Source organism: Micropterus salmoides, unplaced genomic scaffold (assembly GCF_014851395.1).
Source record: "Micropterus salmoides isolate LMB-PRFRI ecotype aquatic unplaced genomic scaffold, ASM1485139v1 Ms_hic_scaffold_14, whole genome shotgun sequence".
In the NCBI taxonomy this organism is placed as follows: domain Eukaryota; kingdom Metazoa; phylum Chordata; class Actinopteri; order Centrarchiformes; family Centrarchidae; genus Micropterus; species Micropterus salmoides.
In genome coordinates, this window is record NW_024040485.1 from 9,575,668 (window position 1) to 9,590,599 (window position 14,932).

A 14,932-nucleotide genomic window follows, 5' to 3' on the forward strand; every position below is an offset into this window, starting at 1 on the left:
TGATTCCTGAATTACGCGTGGATTGAGTGGTCCGGCAGCTCCAGGAGAACAGCGGCTGTGTGCGCGCTGTCTGACCGATAGAGGGCACGTGTGAGCCCCGCCTGTGAGTGAGAGGACAGGCGGAGGCGTCCCCACCTACTGCCTCCGACTGTGACTTTATTGGCGTTTATTTGGACTAGCTGTGGAGACTCAAGTTAGTTGAGGTAAATATTACAGTCAACCATGTGAGAACCTGTGGGCTGTCAACCCAGTCAGCCATCATTAATTTAAGGTGGTAATAAATAATTAATAGTCAGTGATATTGTGATAGATATTTTGAGATAAGGCCTACCATAAAGTCATCTCTATCAGTTCAAAGTCACTTATATTAGAATATATATGTGTAAAAATAATAATTTCTAAATTAGCAAATTGTTTAAATATGTTTTTTTCTTTTCTAATGACCTTATTGAAACCCAGTGTGTAGAAAAGTATTGACATGGTTACCCATTCCTTTGACCACAAACTGAGCTTGAACATTTGCTGAAGGTGACTAAAATACAGAAATGACCATAAAGCACTGCTGTTACACAAAATAAGGAAATATGTCATGTTATATAGGATATGCGTGAGCAAATATAAATTGCTTTTGTGTGCCAACAAGTAATTCAAAGGCAAAGAAATGTACAGTATGTTATCCTACAGGGACTTTACTTGTGTTTAAGGTCAATTAAACCCAAGTGGCCTAACTCCTTGTGAGTTATACAATTCCAATAAAAGAATGATGAGAAGTCATGAATTATCAAGGTGATTAAACAATATTAAGTATGTTTTTGGAGCTGTTAAAGAGGACTCAGGGTCTCAAGGACCCAAGCCAGCACCATATGGTTAAGACCTTGTGTTCACATTGTCGCTATCAGATTTATAATAAGTAATCCATGCATTTCAAAATAAAACTAACTATAAACCCATTAATCTCAATCTAGTGATGAAGATCGTGTGATATGGGAGAAATGGACCCTGCGGTGAGATTGTTCTTCAAATGCTGTTTCCAAGGTGAAAGTTTTACGTCAGCTTTTAAGCATCTACAATTCCAAATAGTTGAGCAAATTGCATCTGCTGATGAAGATCATGTGATGTGATGAGAATCCAGAACAGCTGGATCTCAAGGCAAAATAGTTTTCACAATATAAAATTAAAAATGTAAACTTTACCCTAATATGAAGAGGACTTCCTAATATACTACTAAATCTATGCTCCACTGGAAGGTGATTTTATTAACACACTAAATACGCTATAAAAGCATTTTTCATGCTCAACTTGACACCTTAATTTATTAACTTAATATTTCCTTTTTAAATCTTTGCCAGCTGGATTCTTAATCATCGTTCACCTTGTGTGTCCTTTCTGATCAAATTCACGCATTGATCGTAAAATGGGAAACCCAGGCTGACATTCAAGAGGACTCCATCAGTTGACCTGGCAAAATCAGACCGCATCATCACCAACCTTTTTTTTTTAATTCAGGTTTGATGAATCAGTAATAAAGCCTTACTTTAATATACGCAAATATTTGTTGAAAATTTGTCTTATCTGAGACGGCAAGTGCGAACAATAGCAGGATATTCTCACAGCAACATCAAACAGACTGATGGAGAAGCAACTAATGGCAAAGTCAACCAATGTCATTCCCTTATTGTTTTTGCATGCATAAACACACATGGCGCTTTCACTTGTACCAGCAGTTTCCCATGGCTAATTAAAATGCAGCCAGCTTGACATGGGTCTACATTTAGTCTCAAAATGACCTGGTGTTGTCAAGGATATATGGCTCCAGTTGTTGCTTTTCTACACAAGCACACCAAACAATGGCTGAAGCATTTCATAGAAGCGCCACGTCTTTTTGTGGTCTTTAGGTATTGTCTTGGCTGCAACAGTTGCCAGGAATGCATGAATACCAGTCTTAGCAAAGCTGTCATGGGAGCTGATGAGAATGTAAACTCCTCTGATTGGATGGAGGAGTGAATGGATAACATCATTGTTTGCACCCACGAATGCAGAGAGAGAGAGAGAGTGGTGATTGAGGGCTGTCAGTGGTTATCCCTAAACACAGTCCGAAGTCATGGTCATAAATTTACCCTAAAGATATCCTACTCCAGTGGTTCCTAACCTTTTTGTCTGATGTACACCTACAGCCCTATGGTACCTGTTCATTTGAATAGATTTGAAACTGGATTTATTATTACAGCATTTTTTTCATACAATTTAACTGTCAGTCTTTAGGTCAGTTTGGTTAAGTTTGCATGTGTAGTACTACCACTTGGATTGTCAGAAGCTGGTCATTTGCCATCTATTCAGTACTTTTATCTATTTCAAACATTTATCTGCTACTCCTACTAGCTTTTTAATCATTCTCCAGTATTTTTAGCCTACTTTTTCAACCATTATCAATTACTTTTAGCAATCTTTTGTCCACTACTTTTAGCTAACTATTTAGAATATTCTACTGCTTGCTAACTACCAATCCCAAACTCTCAGTCACATCATGTAGTGGTCAGACAGATGTTACAGCTGACTCAGAATGGGGATTTATGTTTTAAACAAATCATGATTACTATTTTGTCAAATTCATTGAGCTGCTGGAGTAGGCCCACACCTGTTTGGGAACCACTGTACTACTCCATCTGTGGTAATATCAAAAACAAGCCCGTCTACCAATACTGTATGTAGGCCTGCCGCTTTTTTTTTTTTTTACCTAGTAACCTTTCACACACTTACTTTCATTGCACATTCAAAGCTAGACACAGAAAGGCTGTGACATCCCACTGATTGGACGGGAGGAAATTGATGCCAGACCAGGATCAAAAGGTTCCGTATTTAGGCCTTAAAGGTTATGATATGGCCTACTGTTTCAGTGACTCACTGTTGCTGATTTCTGAACAACATCCGGCGCTATTGAATAGGTGATATTGACATTTCATGGCGGAGAGCTGCAACCAGCCAAAGAAGAACCTGTTGGCCTTTAGCAAATCTATTCTCCTTCATATTTGTCTCTGCAGGAGAAGTTTAAATCAGTTAAACACAAGAACGATGAGCTAAATAACACTTAATTGACGTAAGTGGCAGTATAATGCTGTTTGTCAATAAATGCCAATCACCTCACCCTATGTGAAGAGTCTCAGTGTGACTGAATAAATCACAGAACTTAAACTGCACTCCAAAGAAAGACTTATTAAGCCTCTCCTCGTGTGGCTGCCTGACAACAGTGATTTTGTCATTTTATTCCATTGTGATTATCCCGTGCCTTGATTGTCAAAAGCTCAATGCGAGATTGATTAGCTGTCCTTCATTATGGGAAGTCACTGGCTGCAAGTGATGCTAAACTGTTTTCTAAGCCTTGGCTCACAAATGCAAAATACCTTTTGAATGAAGGACACAGCCACCAATCTGTGCTCACTCACTTGTTATATCTTGCATAGTGTCTCAATCTGAAGCAAAGTTATCAGATCACACAGCAATTAAAGAGGATCAACAAATACTACAAAACCTTATAACTTACATTACAGTACTATTAAAATACTGCTTATTAAATTAATTAGTTTAAGTCTGTTATTTACTAAAGGAAAATATTTCTGTCTGAGTGACACAGGCAGACCAAGTCATTGTATATTGTATTACCACTAGAATAGTAACATCACCGCAGACTTATACACTGAATTCAGGTCATCTGACTCACATTAATACAATATCTTTATAGGTGCTTTGTTTGACAACATGTCCCATGATCACTATCTAGGACAAAGACTTATTCAGGAGGGGTTCATCCATCATGAATGTGTGTGTGTGGGTGTGTGTGAGTATTGCACTGAGCTAGACAGAGAGAGAGAGAGAGAGAGAGAGAGAGAGAGAGAGAGAGAGGGTGAGCGGAGAGCTCAGCATTCACTTAGACTAATGTAGTAACAGGTACAAACCAACAGAGGTCACTTTTCTGCCTTGTCTATAGCACCCTTCATCTTCACTGTGAGTGGTTAAAAATGTGTATGCCAAGTTGACACAAACTCTGTTCGATTTACAGGAGTGACCTGGTGGTGTACTTACAGAAATTAGGTTTATGCATACGTTTACCCAGGCATACTCATCACGTGATAAACCCTGCAAGGTGCTGCAGTGGATGTGACAATATGGAAAGTGTTCAGATAGATTTAATCAAACTCATGTCCAATCCAGTAAACATTCTTCCACTGTTGTGCTCTGCATCATAAAACAACATGAAACTTTTTGTTTTGTTTTGTTTTGAAATACAGTTTGAACAACACGACTTTATGCACCTGATCCCCATGACCTGAATGCGATAGAGAGCGTGGTGATCTCTAGCTGAACTTACTCCCGGTGAATCCCTCATTGCTACAGGCCAAATAAGATCAAATGATCGGCCCCAAAATGTAGACCTGTGAATTTTTGTGTGAGCTGAGCAACTTGTCCTGACCCCTTTACTGTGGATTAACAGATGGCACAGCAGTTACTTGTTTATTTGTAACCCAGCGTTTACATTAGCTACATAAAAAACAGAAACTGTTACTATTGACTTTTGAGTGAAAGTATCTTAATGTACACGCACACACACACACACACACACACACACACACACACACACACACACACACACACACACACTCTCACGTGGGCTTGAGGTAGTTATAGAGGGCACTGAGTCCTCCTTGAAGCACCTCCTGGATAGGCTTGAGGAGGGGGTTGTGAATAATATGAAGTCCTTTATCCAGCGGGTGGCAGGCTAACCTCCTGAGCCTGCTCAGTAGGTACATTTCCACTGGCACATTTTGCAAATCATTGAAGTCAACATTGAGGAGTTCTAAAGACTCCAGGAAGCACAGTGTCTTAGGCAGTGTGTGGATACTGTTTCCCTCCACGATGAGGATCTTTAGGTTAACTAAATCCTGGATCTGGTCCGCAATGGTCTCCAGACGGTTGCAAGCCAGGTGGAGAAAGACCAGGCCCTTCATGCTGTAGACACAGGTGGGGATGTGAGCGATGCGGTTGTGGCTAAGGTTGAGTTTGGTCAGATTGTGCATGGTTGCCAAGCTGCCGGGGAGGCCTGTGATCTGGTTGTTGGCCAGGCTGAGCACTTCCAGGCATGTGCAGGAGCCCAGCTCCTCAGGGACCTCGCTCAGGCGGTTCCGACAGGCAAATAGCACACGCAGCTTCTTAAGGAGGCCGATCTCGGGCGGGAGGCTGGACAGGTTGTTACCCCACAGGTTGAGGATCACTAGATTGTCCAGAGTGCCCAGGGCAGGGGGCAGGGAGCACAGGCAGTTCATGGACAAGTTTAGCTTCTGCAATTCTCTGAGCTCCCACAGTTCAGTGGGGGTCCCGTCGAGCCCCCGCATGGCCAGGCTGAGGGTGCTGTAGCCAAAGTGCACCGTGGTGTGTCTGCGGATCCTCTCAGCAGCTGAGGACAAGCTAGGCGGGTCGTCTCTCCCAGCACTCTTACTCCTTTGACTCACACTCACCTCATTCAACTCCTTGTTGGAGAAACTGCGAGAGTGCTTCCCACCCATCGTCCTCGCAGTGCTGTTGGTTCTGTCGCCTATAAGAAAATGTCAGCATTCGATTGGCTGAATCAACAACATAGAGAGGATTGCCAAGGATAATGGCAGCTGATTGATCTCCAGGGTTCTTGAACGAGCCACGCAGAACATGATCAAGTCTACAGTTTGTTGTAGAACTCCATATGTTTGGCAGCAGTTACACTCAACCCTGCCTTAGTCTTCCTCACTGAGTCAAGTTGCTGCTGTAACTGAGCACTACAGGGACTTGTGGTCTGCGTCTCCCAGACCAACTGTCTGTCTTACTGGATTTCATACCCCAGCTGGTCCTGTCACTTTGCAAGTCCACAGATAGCACCCAGCTCTCCACCCACTACAGGAGGGCAGGACTGGGGATACGATGCTGTGTGAGCTCAATCAGTTGAGGTCACTGCCATGATCTCATAGCCTAACACACAGAAATACATTGGTGCTCACAAGCGCTCTCCCATTTGGCACATAACCATGTTTATTTGTTAACTGCACCTGCTATCTTTAAGTATATCGTGTTTTGCATTTAAAATAATTCAGATATTTAACATACCATCTCTGGCAGAGCATAATCTCTTCTCACTTTAATTTCTCAACTTGCCTCTTTGTGTATGATATCATATCTCAACATAAATATGGCACCAAGTTGGCAGCCGTGAAAGCACTGGATCATCTCTCAAAAAAGAAACAGTTCTTAGAGGTATTAGCAGGACCTTATGCGCAGACATGTGCTGGTTTAATCTCAAGTGCAAAAGGACATGGAACATTCCAGTGCGTTCCTAGAAAACTCGACAGCTATTCAAAATGTCATTCATGTGGCACCAAGGAGAGAATCTCTTGTTATGTAAAAGCATTCACTGTAGAGCATTTACATTTTTGAATTTGTCTTTCCCCCCAGCAACATACACACTAAGTAAAACTAGATAAAATGTTCTTGATGCTTTTTTCTCTAGAGAGTTCTTTAAGGATCTCTATAGCATTCACTGAAAGCTTTATGATCCACTTACTTCAAAAAGGATTCAAACATATTTTTCCAGTGTTTACCCGAGTCTTGAATGGTTTATACTGTACTTCCTAATCAGTCCAGAGTTGTGGGGCGGTGGTGTTAACCCATCATGTATCTGTGGAGACGGAGCTTACTGTGTACAGGTCATCAATGAATCACTGGGCTATACAGACAAACCCATTCACCCCTACGGGTAATTTATAGATTTCATTTGAGGTACTTTACATGAGTATTTCCATTTGAGGTACTTGAAAGATATTATACATGAACAGCACGTAAAAAATGGAAAAATTAACTCCACAATGACCAACTAAAATAGTGAAATATTGCTTTATTAAGCATCAATAATAATAATCCAATAATATAATATACAACAATATAAAACTCGAGTGACTTTAGTGAGGTAATGTCAGCTCTTTTTGAAACCCAAATCACAAGTTTGTCCCCACAGCATGTGACACCCCCTACAGAGCACCAATGCAAATAATAAAAAATGCTTTAACAGGGAAGAAAACCATGAGAACCACCAGAAAGAGCAAAATAGGAGAGATTCCACTTGCATGATGGGCAGACATGCAATAGATGCAGAATGTACATAATGTACAGTACAGCATGTACTCTCAGCTGCTGTGCCAACCTGGTGCCAACCATCTCTCTCTCTCTCTCTCTCTCTCTCTCTCTCTATCTGTCTGTCTATCTATCCATTATAAGCAGTAAATCAACATATGATAAAATGTGTATAACAATTAATCTATTATAACTTACCCTAAGACATATTTAATATAATTTCAACTGGGTTATTTTCACACATTTTATATCACACTGTTTATATACCAGCATACAATTACTATTGCTTCACAAGAGGAGTTCAAGTTGTCATAGGGAAGATAAATAGCACTGACCTGTTTTCTAATAATTGTAAAACAACATATAAATAATTTTTTTCTCTCAAAATAAACATTTTCATTCATTTTTATTTTATGGCACCAGCCTTTATCCAAGAGGTGTCACTCAAATGATTAACATGATTTTTGTAACGGTAGGCGGTCGTGAACACATTATGTAAACATTAGGGGTGTAAATGGGACCTTGGACTTGCTCCACTTTCCTCTACAGCCTTACGGAGTCTGCCGAGGACTTAGTGGCCTTAGTCATCACTCTTCTCCCAGTCCAGTAATCAAAGTACTTGGATGACAGTTAGCAGTGATATCCAACTCTGGGGACTCGGTGGCTCTGCTCTGAGCATGGCCACATCAGCACTTATGAATGACAGGTTGAATCATGTGCTTGCTGAATTGGACACTGGAGAGAGGCCTGTTGGGGTGCATTGTCCATTCAGGCAGCTGCTTGTGCAGCATGTCTCATTTTTAGTAAATGTTAACACCTTCATATCACTGCAACTCTGTGTAGAAACTGGTGTGTGGCTGACTGGTACAAGACAAAGTCATGTGTATATGTGTGCCACGTTTGATTTCACAAACAGCAGGCTTTCTACATGCTGCCATCTTCTATTTACATGAAAAATGACACCTCAGCTGTAACCATTAGAGCACCCCCCCACCACCACCATCCCCAGAGAGGCTCATAACACATGCTGTCAAATATGCAGAAAGCCATTGGCTTCATATGTGCATCCCTCATTATGGGTTACCTGTAGCATTGCAATACCTGTAAAAAGCTCAGCTGGATGGACAGATGGAGTGAGGGGGTGGGATAGAAGCTAGATAGGTAGGTGGATGGATGGACAGAGCGCATAATGCTCATTTCTGCGACAGAGAGATGTCATCATGACATACCTCTCCGTAACACACTGTCGTCTTACACTTCATCATGATCTTGTGAGGCATGAATCTTCATTAAAAGGTCCTTTTTTTATCTCATGCATGAATATATGTGTGGAAACGGCTTTAAATTGAAATTACCGGAAGAAACCTTGATTTACCATTCCTCTTGCATTCACACAACACGGTAATACAGAGTCCCATTAGCACCAAATGAGGATGAGTTATTCACTCTGAGAACAGTTACACTCTAGCCCTCAGGGTGACAAAAATGATCTCATTTGAGAAAGCTCATCTGGTTATGTGGCACAATAATGACTCTGGATGAGCTACCTTTAGAGACTCAAGTTCAAGATATATACCATTATTACTTGTTCATTACTGTGGAGGCTTCTGGCAATGACAGATGATATATGGCCCTGCTGCCACAGAATCTGCCGTAGGTGTCTCTGCTGCTGAAATGTAAGGAGTACCTGCCAAGACCCAAGGCTCTTTAGAGTCTATATTCCAGACACATTACTCCCTGAAGCCAACACTCTTATTGAAGAATATGTTCCCTCTTTAGACAGAATACAAGACAAGATCAGGTCTAAGGGACAAGATATATGCATTTTGCAAGCCTATTGAGCATTCAAGACAAAATTAGCAGCATGAATTGGGAGAGAGCATGTGAGTGGGGGTGGATGGCGAGCCACCTGAGATGATAATCGTCTATTATTCAGCAGGTGCAGATGTGAATATTCACACCACTGGACAGTTTCCACTCTCCATTTGTGCCTGCGTACGCATACTCCCAGCTAATGGAGTCTGCGGAAGTGGCCGAACATTTTTTTTCAAAAATTGAGGCTGTATCACACGTTTGAGTTGCCATCTGGAAATTGGCTGCAACACTGCTCTTCCCAAACCTCCAGGTGACAAAGGATCTACTCAGCAATGCAAATTAGTGGGGAGGAAATTTGAGGGAGTGTCCAACAAGTCTGCTTGGAGGCTGAATACAGTACATTTCAATGTTTCAGATGTATATGTCATTTATTTACCAGACTGGGTACATCGAGGCTGCCCCTGGCTGGCTGTGCAAACTGTCACTATGGAAATGACTATATATCAAACTTTTAATGTATTCACACCTACTTTGAAGACAAATTTGTGCTAAAGCAGCACAAACACAAATAACCCTTCTACATCTTCTTGGAATATTTTTCACCTCCTTATCAACTCTAACTGAAGCACCTCCACTGAGTATCTTCTAATCTCCTAATCTCTCTCCCCAGGCCACACGCCCGGTATCTGTAGTTAAATCTGTGGTGAAGCAGCCAGATTCATCTTGCGATAAACTGGGACAACATGATGAATAGGTAATAAAGGCACCCAGGGGAGAGCACTATCCGGGTTAACACCACCGCATAAAGATACCATTTGTAATGATGGCTAAAATCAACGGGGAAATGCGGTGAGCAAAGCTAACTGGGCGACAAAGTGACCAAATCAGTCCAGACTTTGCTGATGCAGCAGATGAGGAGTACAAACCAATTGTGGCTGTGACAACAACGAGCTGGGTGATGAAGTACTGCTGAGCAGCCTATCTGGGTCTCACCTGCTCACCGCCACTGCTATAGACTACAGAGTGCTAAACAAAAACAGTCGTACAGTTAGCACAGCTGTAAAGTGATCATGATGAGAATAACTGTCAGTGCTTTGGGATATGGCAGTGAGGCAGATTGTTAGAGAGTTCAGGCTCTGACCTCATCACTCCCTCAAAGCTCAGCAGAGACCCAGGAGTGACAATAATGAACTTCAAGTCCAAAGCTGCTTCCAAAACAGAGTCTGATGCCAGCTAATATGTGAGGCATCGACTGTGTGTGGGCCAGGAACCAGCAACCATGTAGCTGTTCCCCTGCTAGGCACCTCAGACCACAAAGGAAATGTAGAATCAAATGAAGCTTCAGGCATTAGCCTCAACAAAGACCCTCCAACCATTACAGGGAATATTCTGTAATGTACAAGAAGCTGAGTTGGATAAATCTAACCCTCAAAACAACATCAAAACAATCAAATGCAATCAGAGACAATCACAACAAAAACAAAGCAAATTAAAATCTGGGTGAGAAAAATAATTCAGCATGAAAGTTTGTTCTTGACCTTGGAAATAGTAGTTTGACAATGAAATCAAATAAGATAAAGAAGAAACTCAGGCTTCACTTACTATCTTTTTGGTAACTTTCAACTCAAACTAATTTGTCTTTTTACAACAACATTGAGAACATTTGATGCTGGCAGAGTATCCCAGTAGCTGCTGACTCATTTGGATTTAAATCACTACTAGAGACCTCGTTTGGATAGAGTGGCAACAACTCAGGGGAGAAATCCTACACTCATAATACTCAAACACAAGTATTCATTTTTCACTACACTACCTTAAAATCTAACAGCGGGGAAGCGCCATGAGGTACATATCAAACAACACGAAAAGGAAAAATTAGCTCAGCCATTACAAGAAAGTAAGTGAATATTTATATCAATGTAAATACTACACCTAGGTAGATGGCAGCAACTAAGAGAGCAGACACTGGAAGCCTGAAGGTGCCAGGACATTGTCTACAAGCAGTGTAGAGACGTAGGGAGTAAAGCATTAACTTTGGAACAAATTCTGAAATTGCATACAGCCAAAACACAAATGGGACACTCGGCTTGTGGCTTCACTTTCGCTGTATGGCTGCATATATGATGCACGAACAGAAAATGGAGACTGGGACTGACTGAACCTGAACTGAACTGCTTTCAGACCACTACATTAGTGCCCACATTTCAGATCTTATCAGCAATTCCAAAAATGACAAAACACCATGATCACTGACCTTGCTTATTAAATGCCACATATGTGGAAATATTAGCAGCAAGAGTTTGCATTACAGGGTTAGCAAATTAGCACCTGAGCAGTATAACAGCAGGACAGCAGAGCAAACGATGGGAGGGAGTGCTTGCAGATACAATAGACCACCCTATTGCAAACATGTCATGTGAGTGTAGCAAGTGAGTCGTCTTCTTCAAGTAGGCTTTGGTGGTGTGTTAGGTGTGGTGGAGAAACTCACATTACAAAGTTTTTATGTTGACTGCAAGTGACAGAACAGTTTCATTCTTGGGCGTATGGGGTGGACAGCCCGACAAAGGGGATTAAGTATGCAGAGCCCTCATGTGAGGAGGCCCCACAAAGATACTAGAATGAATAGCCGTGGATACAATAGAGAGTCTGCCTGTGTACAGAGTCCAGAATTTTGTTCTACGCTCCTGGTTTAATCGCAAGTCTCATCACTGATGATTTTTCTGTTCATGTCACCAGAACTTGAAACAATGGGATCCGACAAGCTCTGTTCTAGGAATTAGGATGCTTGCCAGGCCACCACTGCCAGCAAGCCATAAATGTTTCATGTGGTGCTGATATGGTAATCATTGGATCCCTACAATGACACCTTGTGAGAGTTGGATAACGATGGCTGTCTTTCAGGCCTGTGTGACTCTGGACACAGTCCAACAGCTGAGGCACAGCCTGAGATGTGAATCTGCCAGTTAGAAAAGGCTGCATGCATCCAATAGGTAGATAAAAGTCTCAAAGATGAGCGAAGTGAAGGAGCAACGGGTGTCATGCAGGCATCATGCAGACATACAGACTTGCTGGTGAAAGATGCCACACAAATGCATTCCTCCAAGTTAAATATGCATTCAGTTTCATGAGGTTTTGCGCGTGGGTCCAGGTGCCCATCGGTGGCACAGACCCAGCTGGAGGATGTGGCTGACTCGCTCTGCTGGCGCTCAGGCTGGCATACTAACAGAGCCAGGGGTGCTTTCACAGTGAGTTGAAAGAGGCTGAACCCAAGGTTCAGAAACACGAGCTCCAGCTGCATGTCCACTAGCTCGCACTGCTAAAGAAGAATTAGATCCTGGAAATCAAACATGGTTTGTGAGAAGAATATCAATCTCATGAGATTAACACTCACACACAACCCCGCCACCTTAATCACATCTCCCTCTCATTGCATGTGAGATTCTGTGAGAGGAATGGCTGGGCAAAAAAAAAAAAGAAATTTTCCAATCACAAGGGATGATGCAACAAAAGGCCAACATGTCTAAAAGAGCTTAATGTATGATTTCTCTGAGGCTGGTTTAAGCCTTTTATTAAAGTGAAACAATCTTGTCAGACACCTGTTGTTCTTGCATGGGAGTATTTATTGTTGGCCTATGTCAGCACATTGTAATCCCTGGCCAGAACATGGCTGTATTACCAGTGTGACCTATTCTTGGTCATCATAATTTCCTGAGAGTGTGTGTGTGTGTGTGAGAAAGAGTGAGAGAGACTGAAAGAGGGAGAGGCAGAGAAAGTGACAGCGTTAATGCGTATAAGTTTGTGTGTGTGTGTGTGTGTGTGTGTGTGTGTGTGTGTGTGTTTGTATCCAGTGATTGCAGGCACCCTTCAGCCGTTTCAGTGTAGCTATTTTTTATTTTTTTTGACACCCAATGTCATGCAGAACAAATCGCCTATTGCTGACACCAGTGATTTCTTGTCTCCAGTGCGGAGAAGTGTGTGTGGAGGCAAAACAGTTGGGTCTTTCTGACGGGATTCGGACAGTTCTGTGATTAAGTAGTAATGGCCTAGGATGTGACAGGGAAACAAGGGATTTGATTGGTCACAGGGCAAATAAAAACTGCACACCCTTGGGTCTATGGGCTATTTTTGAGGGAGTGTATAATTATTTCAAGCAAATTTCTAAACTGGCATGGAAAATCCACAGCAGTTTCAGGACCTATGACTAGAAAATCCAGTTTTACAGACTGCATCACTGACGTTCATGAAGTACTAAGATGTAATGACACACATAAGAAACATTACAGATTAAAACCAAAAAGGACTCATCATCCCACCACCTTTACCACGCCTGCCTTGAATTCCAGTGCCTGCCAATGGGCTTAGCCGACTAATTGCGGCCTGCGTTCCTATGGTATTGTTGCATGCCTGTGGTTTGGTTTAAAGCCACAGTTATATTAAGACCTGGGTATTTTAACATCTATAATGGAATACAGTATCAGCTCATATAATCAGGGATACGTGCAGTCTGATTTATGTATTGTTGATGTACAGTGTTTCACTGTTTAGAGGTTTGGAGTTGGTCCTATTGTAATGCACAAGTTTGAACCCAAAACAAGAGACGGAAATAATTGGAAGGTGATGCTTCTATGGGGATATATAATAGTTATTTTAGCATTTTCATAGAGTACCTTTGGATACATAAATGGTATTATGGCGACATCTACTGGCTAATGTGAAAGTAGGTAAAAATCAAAATCATCTGGTATAATTACAATAACATTGTTTTTTGGGACTCACAGTAGTTATCTGTGCTATGAGATCATAGCGTCCTTCTTGTACCTTTCTCCCTATAACATTATTCTGTTAATACTTCTATTGGCACATATGGTGAGGCCATTGTACAAGCCAGTTTTAAGTGATCCTACTGTATTGGGTCGTTGCCAGCATTTTAGAAATACTGAGGTCATAAGTCTAAATTGCCAAATTACAACCCTACTCCCTGAGAAATGTTTGACTAGCATTTAAAAGGCTGAAATATAAAGGATGTTTCATTGTATACAGTTATAATCTATGCATGTCTGTACATAATAGTTTGAATGCTGTTTCAGTGCCATCCTCACTGCCAGGATTTAGGTCTATTAGAAATATTTTGAATCCCATTATTATATTTTCATTTAAATATATGTATATTTGTTTTGTTTGTCACATCATCATTTGCAAAGAAATTGCTAACCAGTGGCTATGTTACTAATTGTTGATTTTTTTCAAATCACTTACACTATGACCTGCAATTGTCTTACGATGACTTTGCTGTAATACATAATACGTTTATAAACGTATTCATGGCATTTATAAAGTGTCCTTATTAGAAGTGACAGAACAGTTTCATCCTTGGGCGTGTGGGGTGGTCCTTATTAGAAGGCGTTTATAAAGTGTCCTTATTAGAAGGATACATAATACCCATTATGTATCCTTCTAATAAGGACACTCCTTCTTCTGTGGGCAGTAATGATGTATTGTTGGTACCAAATGATGACTATATAGTAATCTTATATTTGGCTGGGATTGGCTCCAGCCCCCCGCGACCCTGTACGCAGGATATGCGGTTGATGATGGATGGATGGAAGATATAGGCCACGATAAGAAATGTATGATGAATACTATTTTTTACAGAGACTTTCCAATAATGACTCAATTCTTATCATAAGCCTACCACAGTGTGTCCCTGTGAAATAAATGTAAAGAAAAATACCATCTTTGTTGTAGCAGTGAGGACAGTGTCCCTGCTCCCTGACCCCACAGTCATGAATGACATTGCACCCGACCACCCAGCACATCACAATGCGTGTAGCAGCCAATCACATTTCAGAAAGCGGGCCCTGTTGCTTGACGAACAGCTGTCCCATCCAATCAGAGTTTTACAACAGGCATCAAGGCCCCCCTTCCCTCCGCGCGTAGCCAATTAGGACGCAGCAGTAATTACTAATTCATT

General features: G+C 41.5%; 1 protein-coding gene across 1 annotated transcript; it reads right to left on the reverse strand.

Annotated features, from left to right (window-relative positions):
• Positions 1-4,165: 4,165 nt before the first annotated feature.
• Positions 4,166-5,823, reverse strand: LOC119903017 (leucine-rich repeat-containing protein 30-like). The gene has a single exon (XM_038719409.1). It carries the CDS (start codon positions 5,553-5,555, stop codon positions 4,656-4,658), a length of 900 nt encoding a protein of 299 aa, XP_038575337.1. The 5' UTR covers positions 5,556-5,823; the 3' UTR covers positions 4,166-4,655.
• Positions 5,824-14,932: the final 9,109 nt, after the last annotated feature.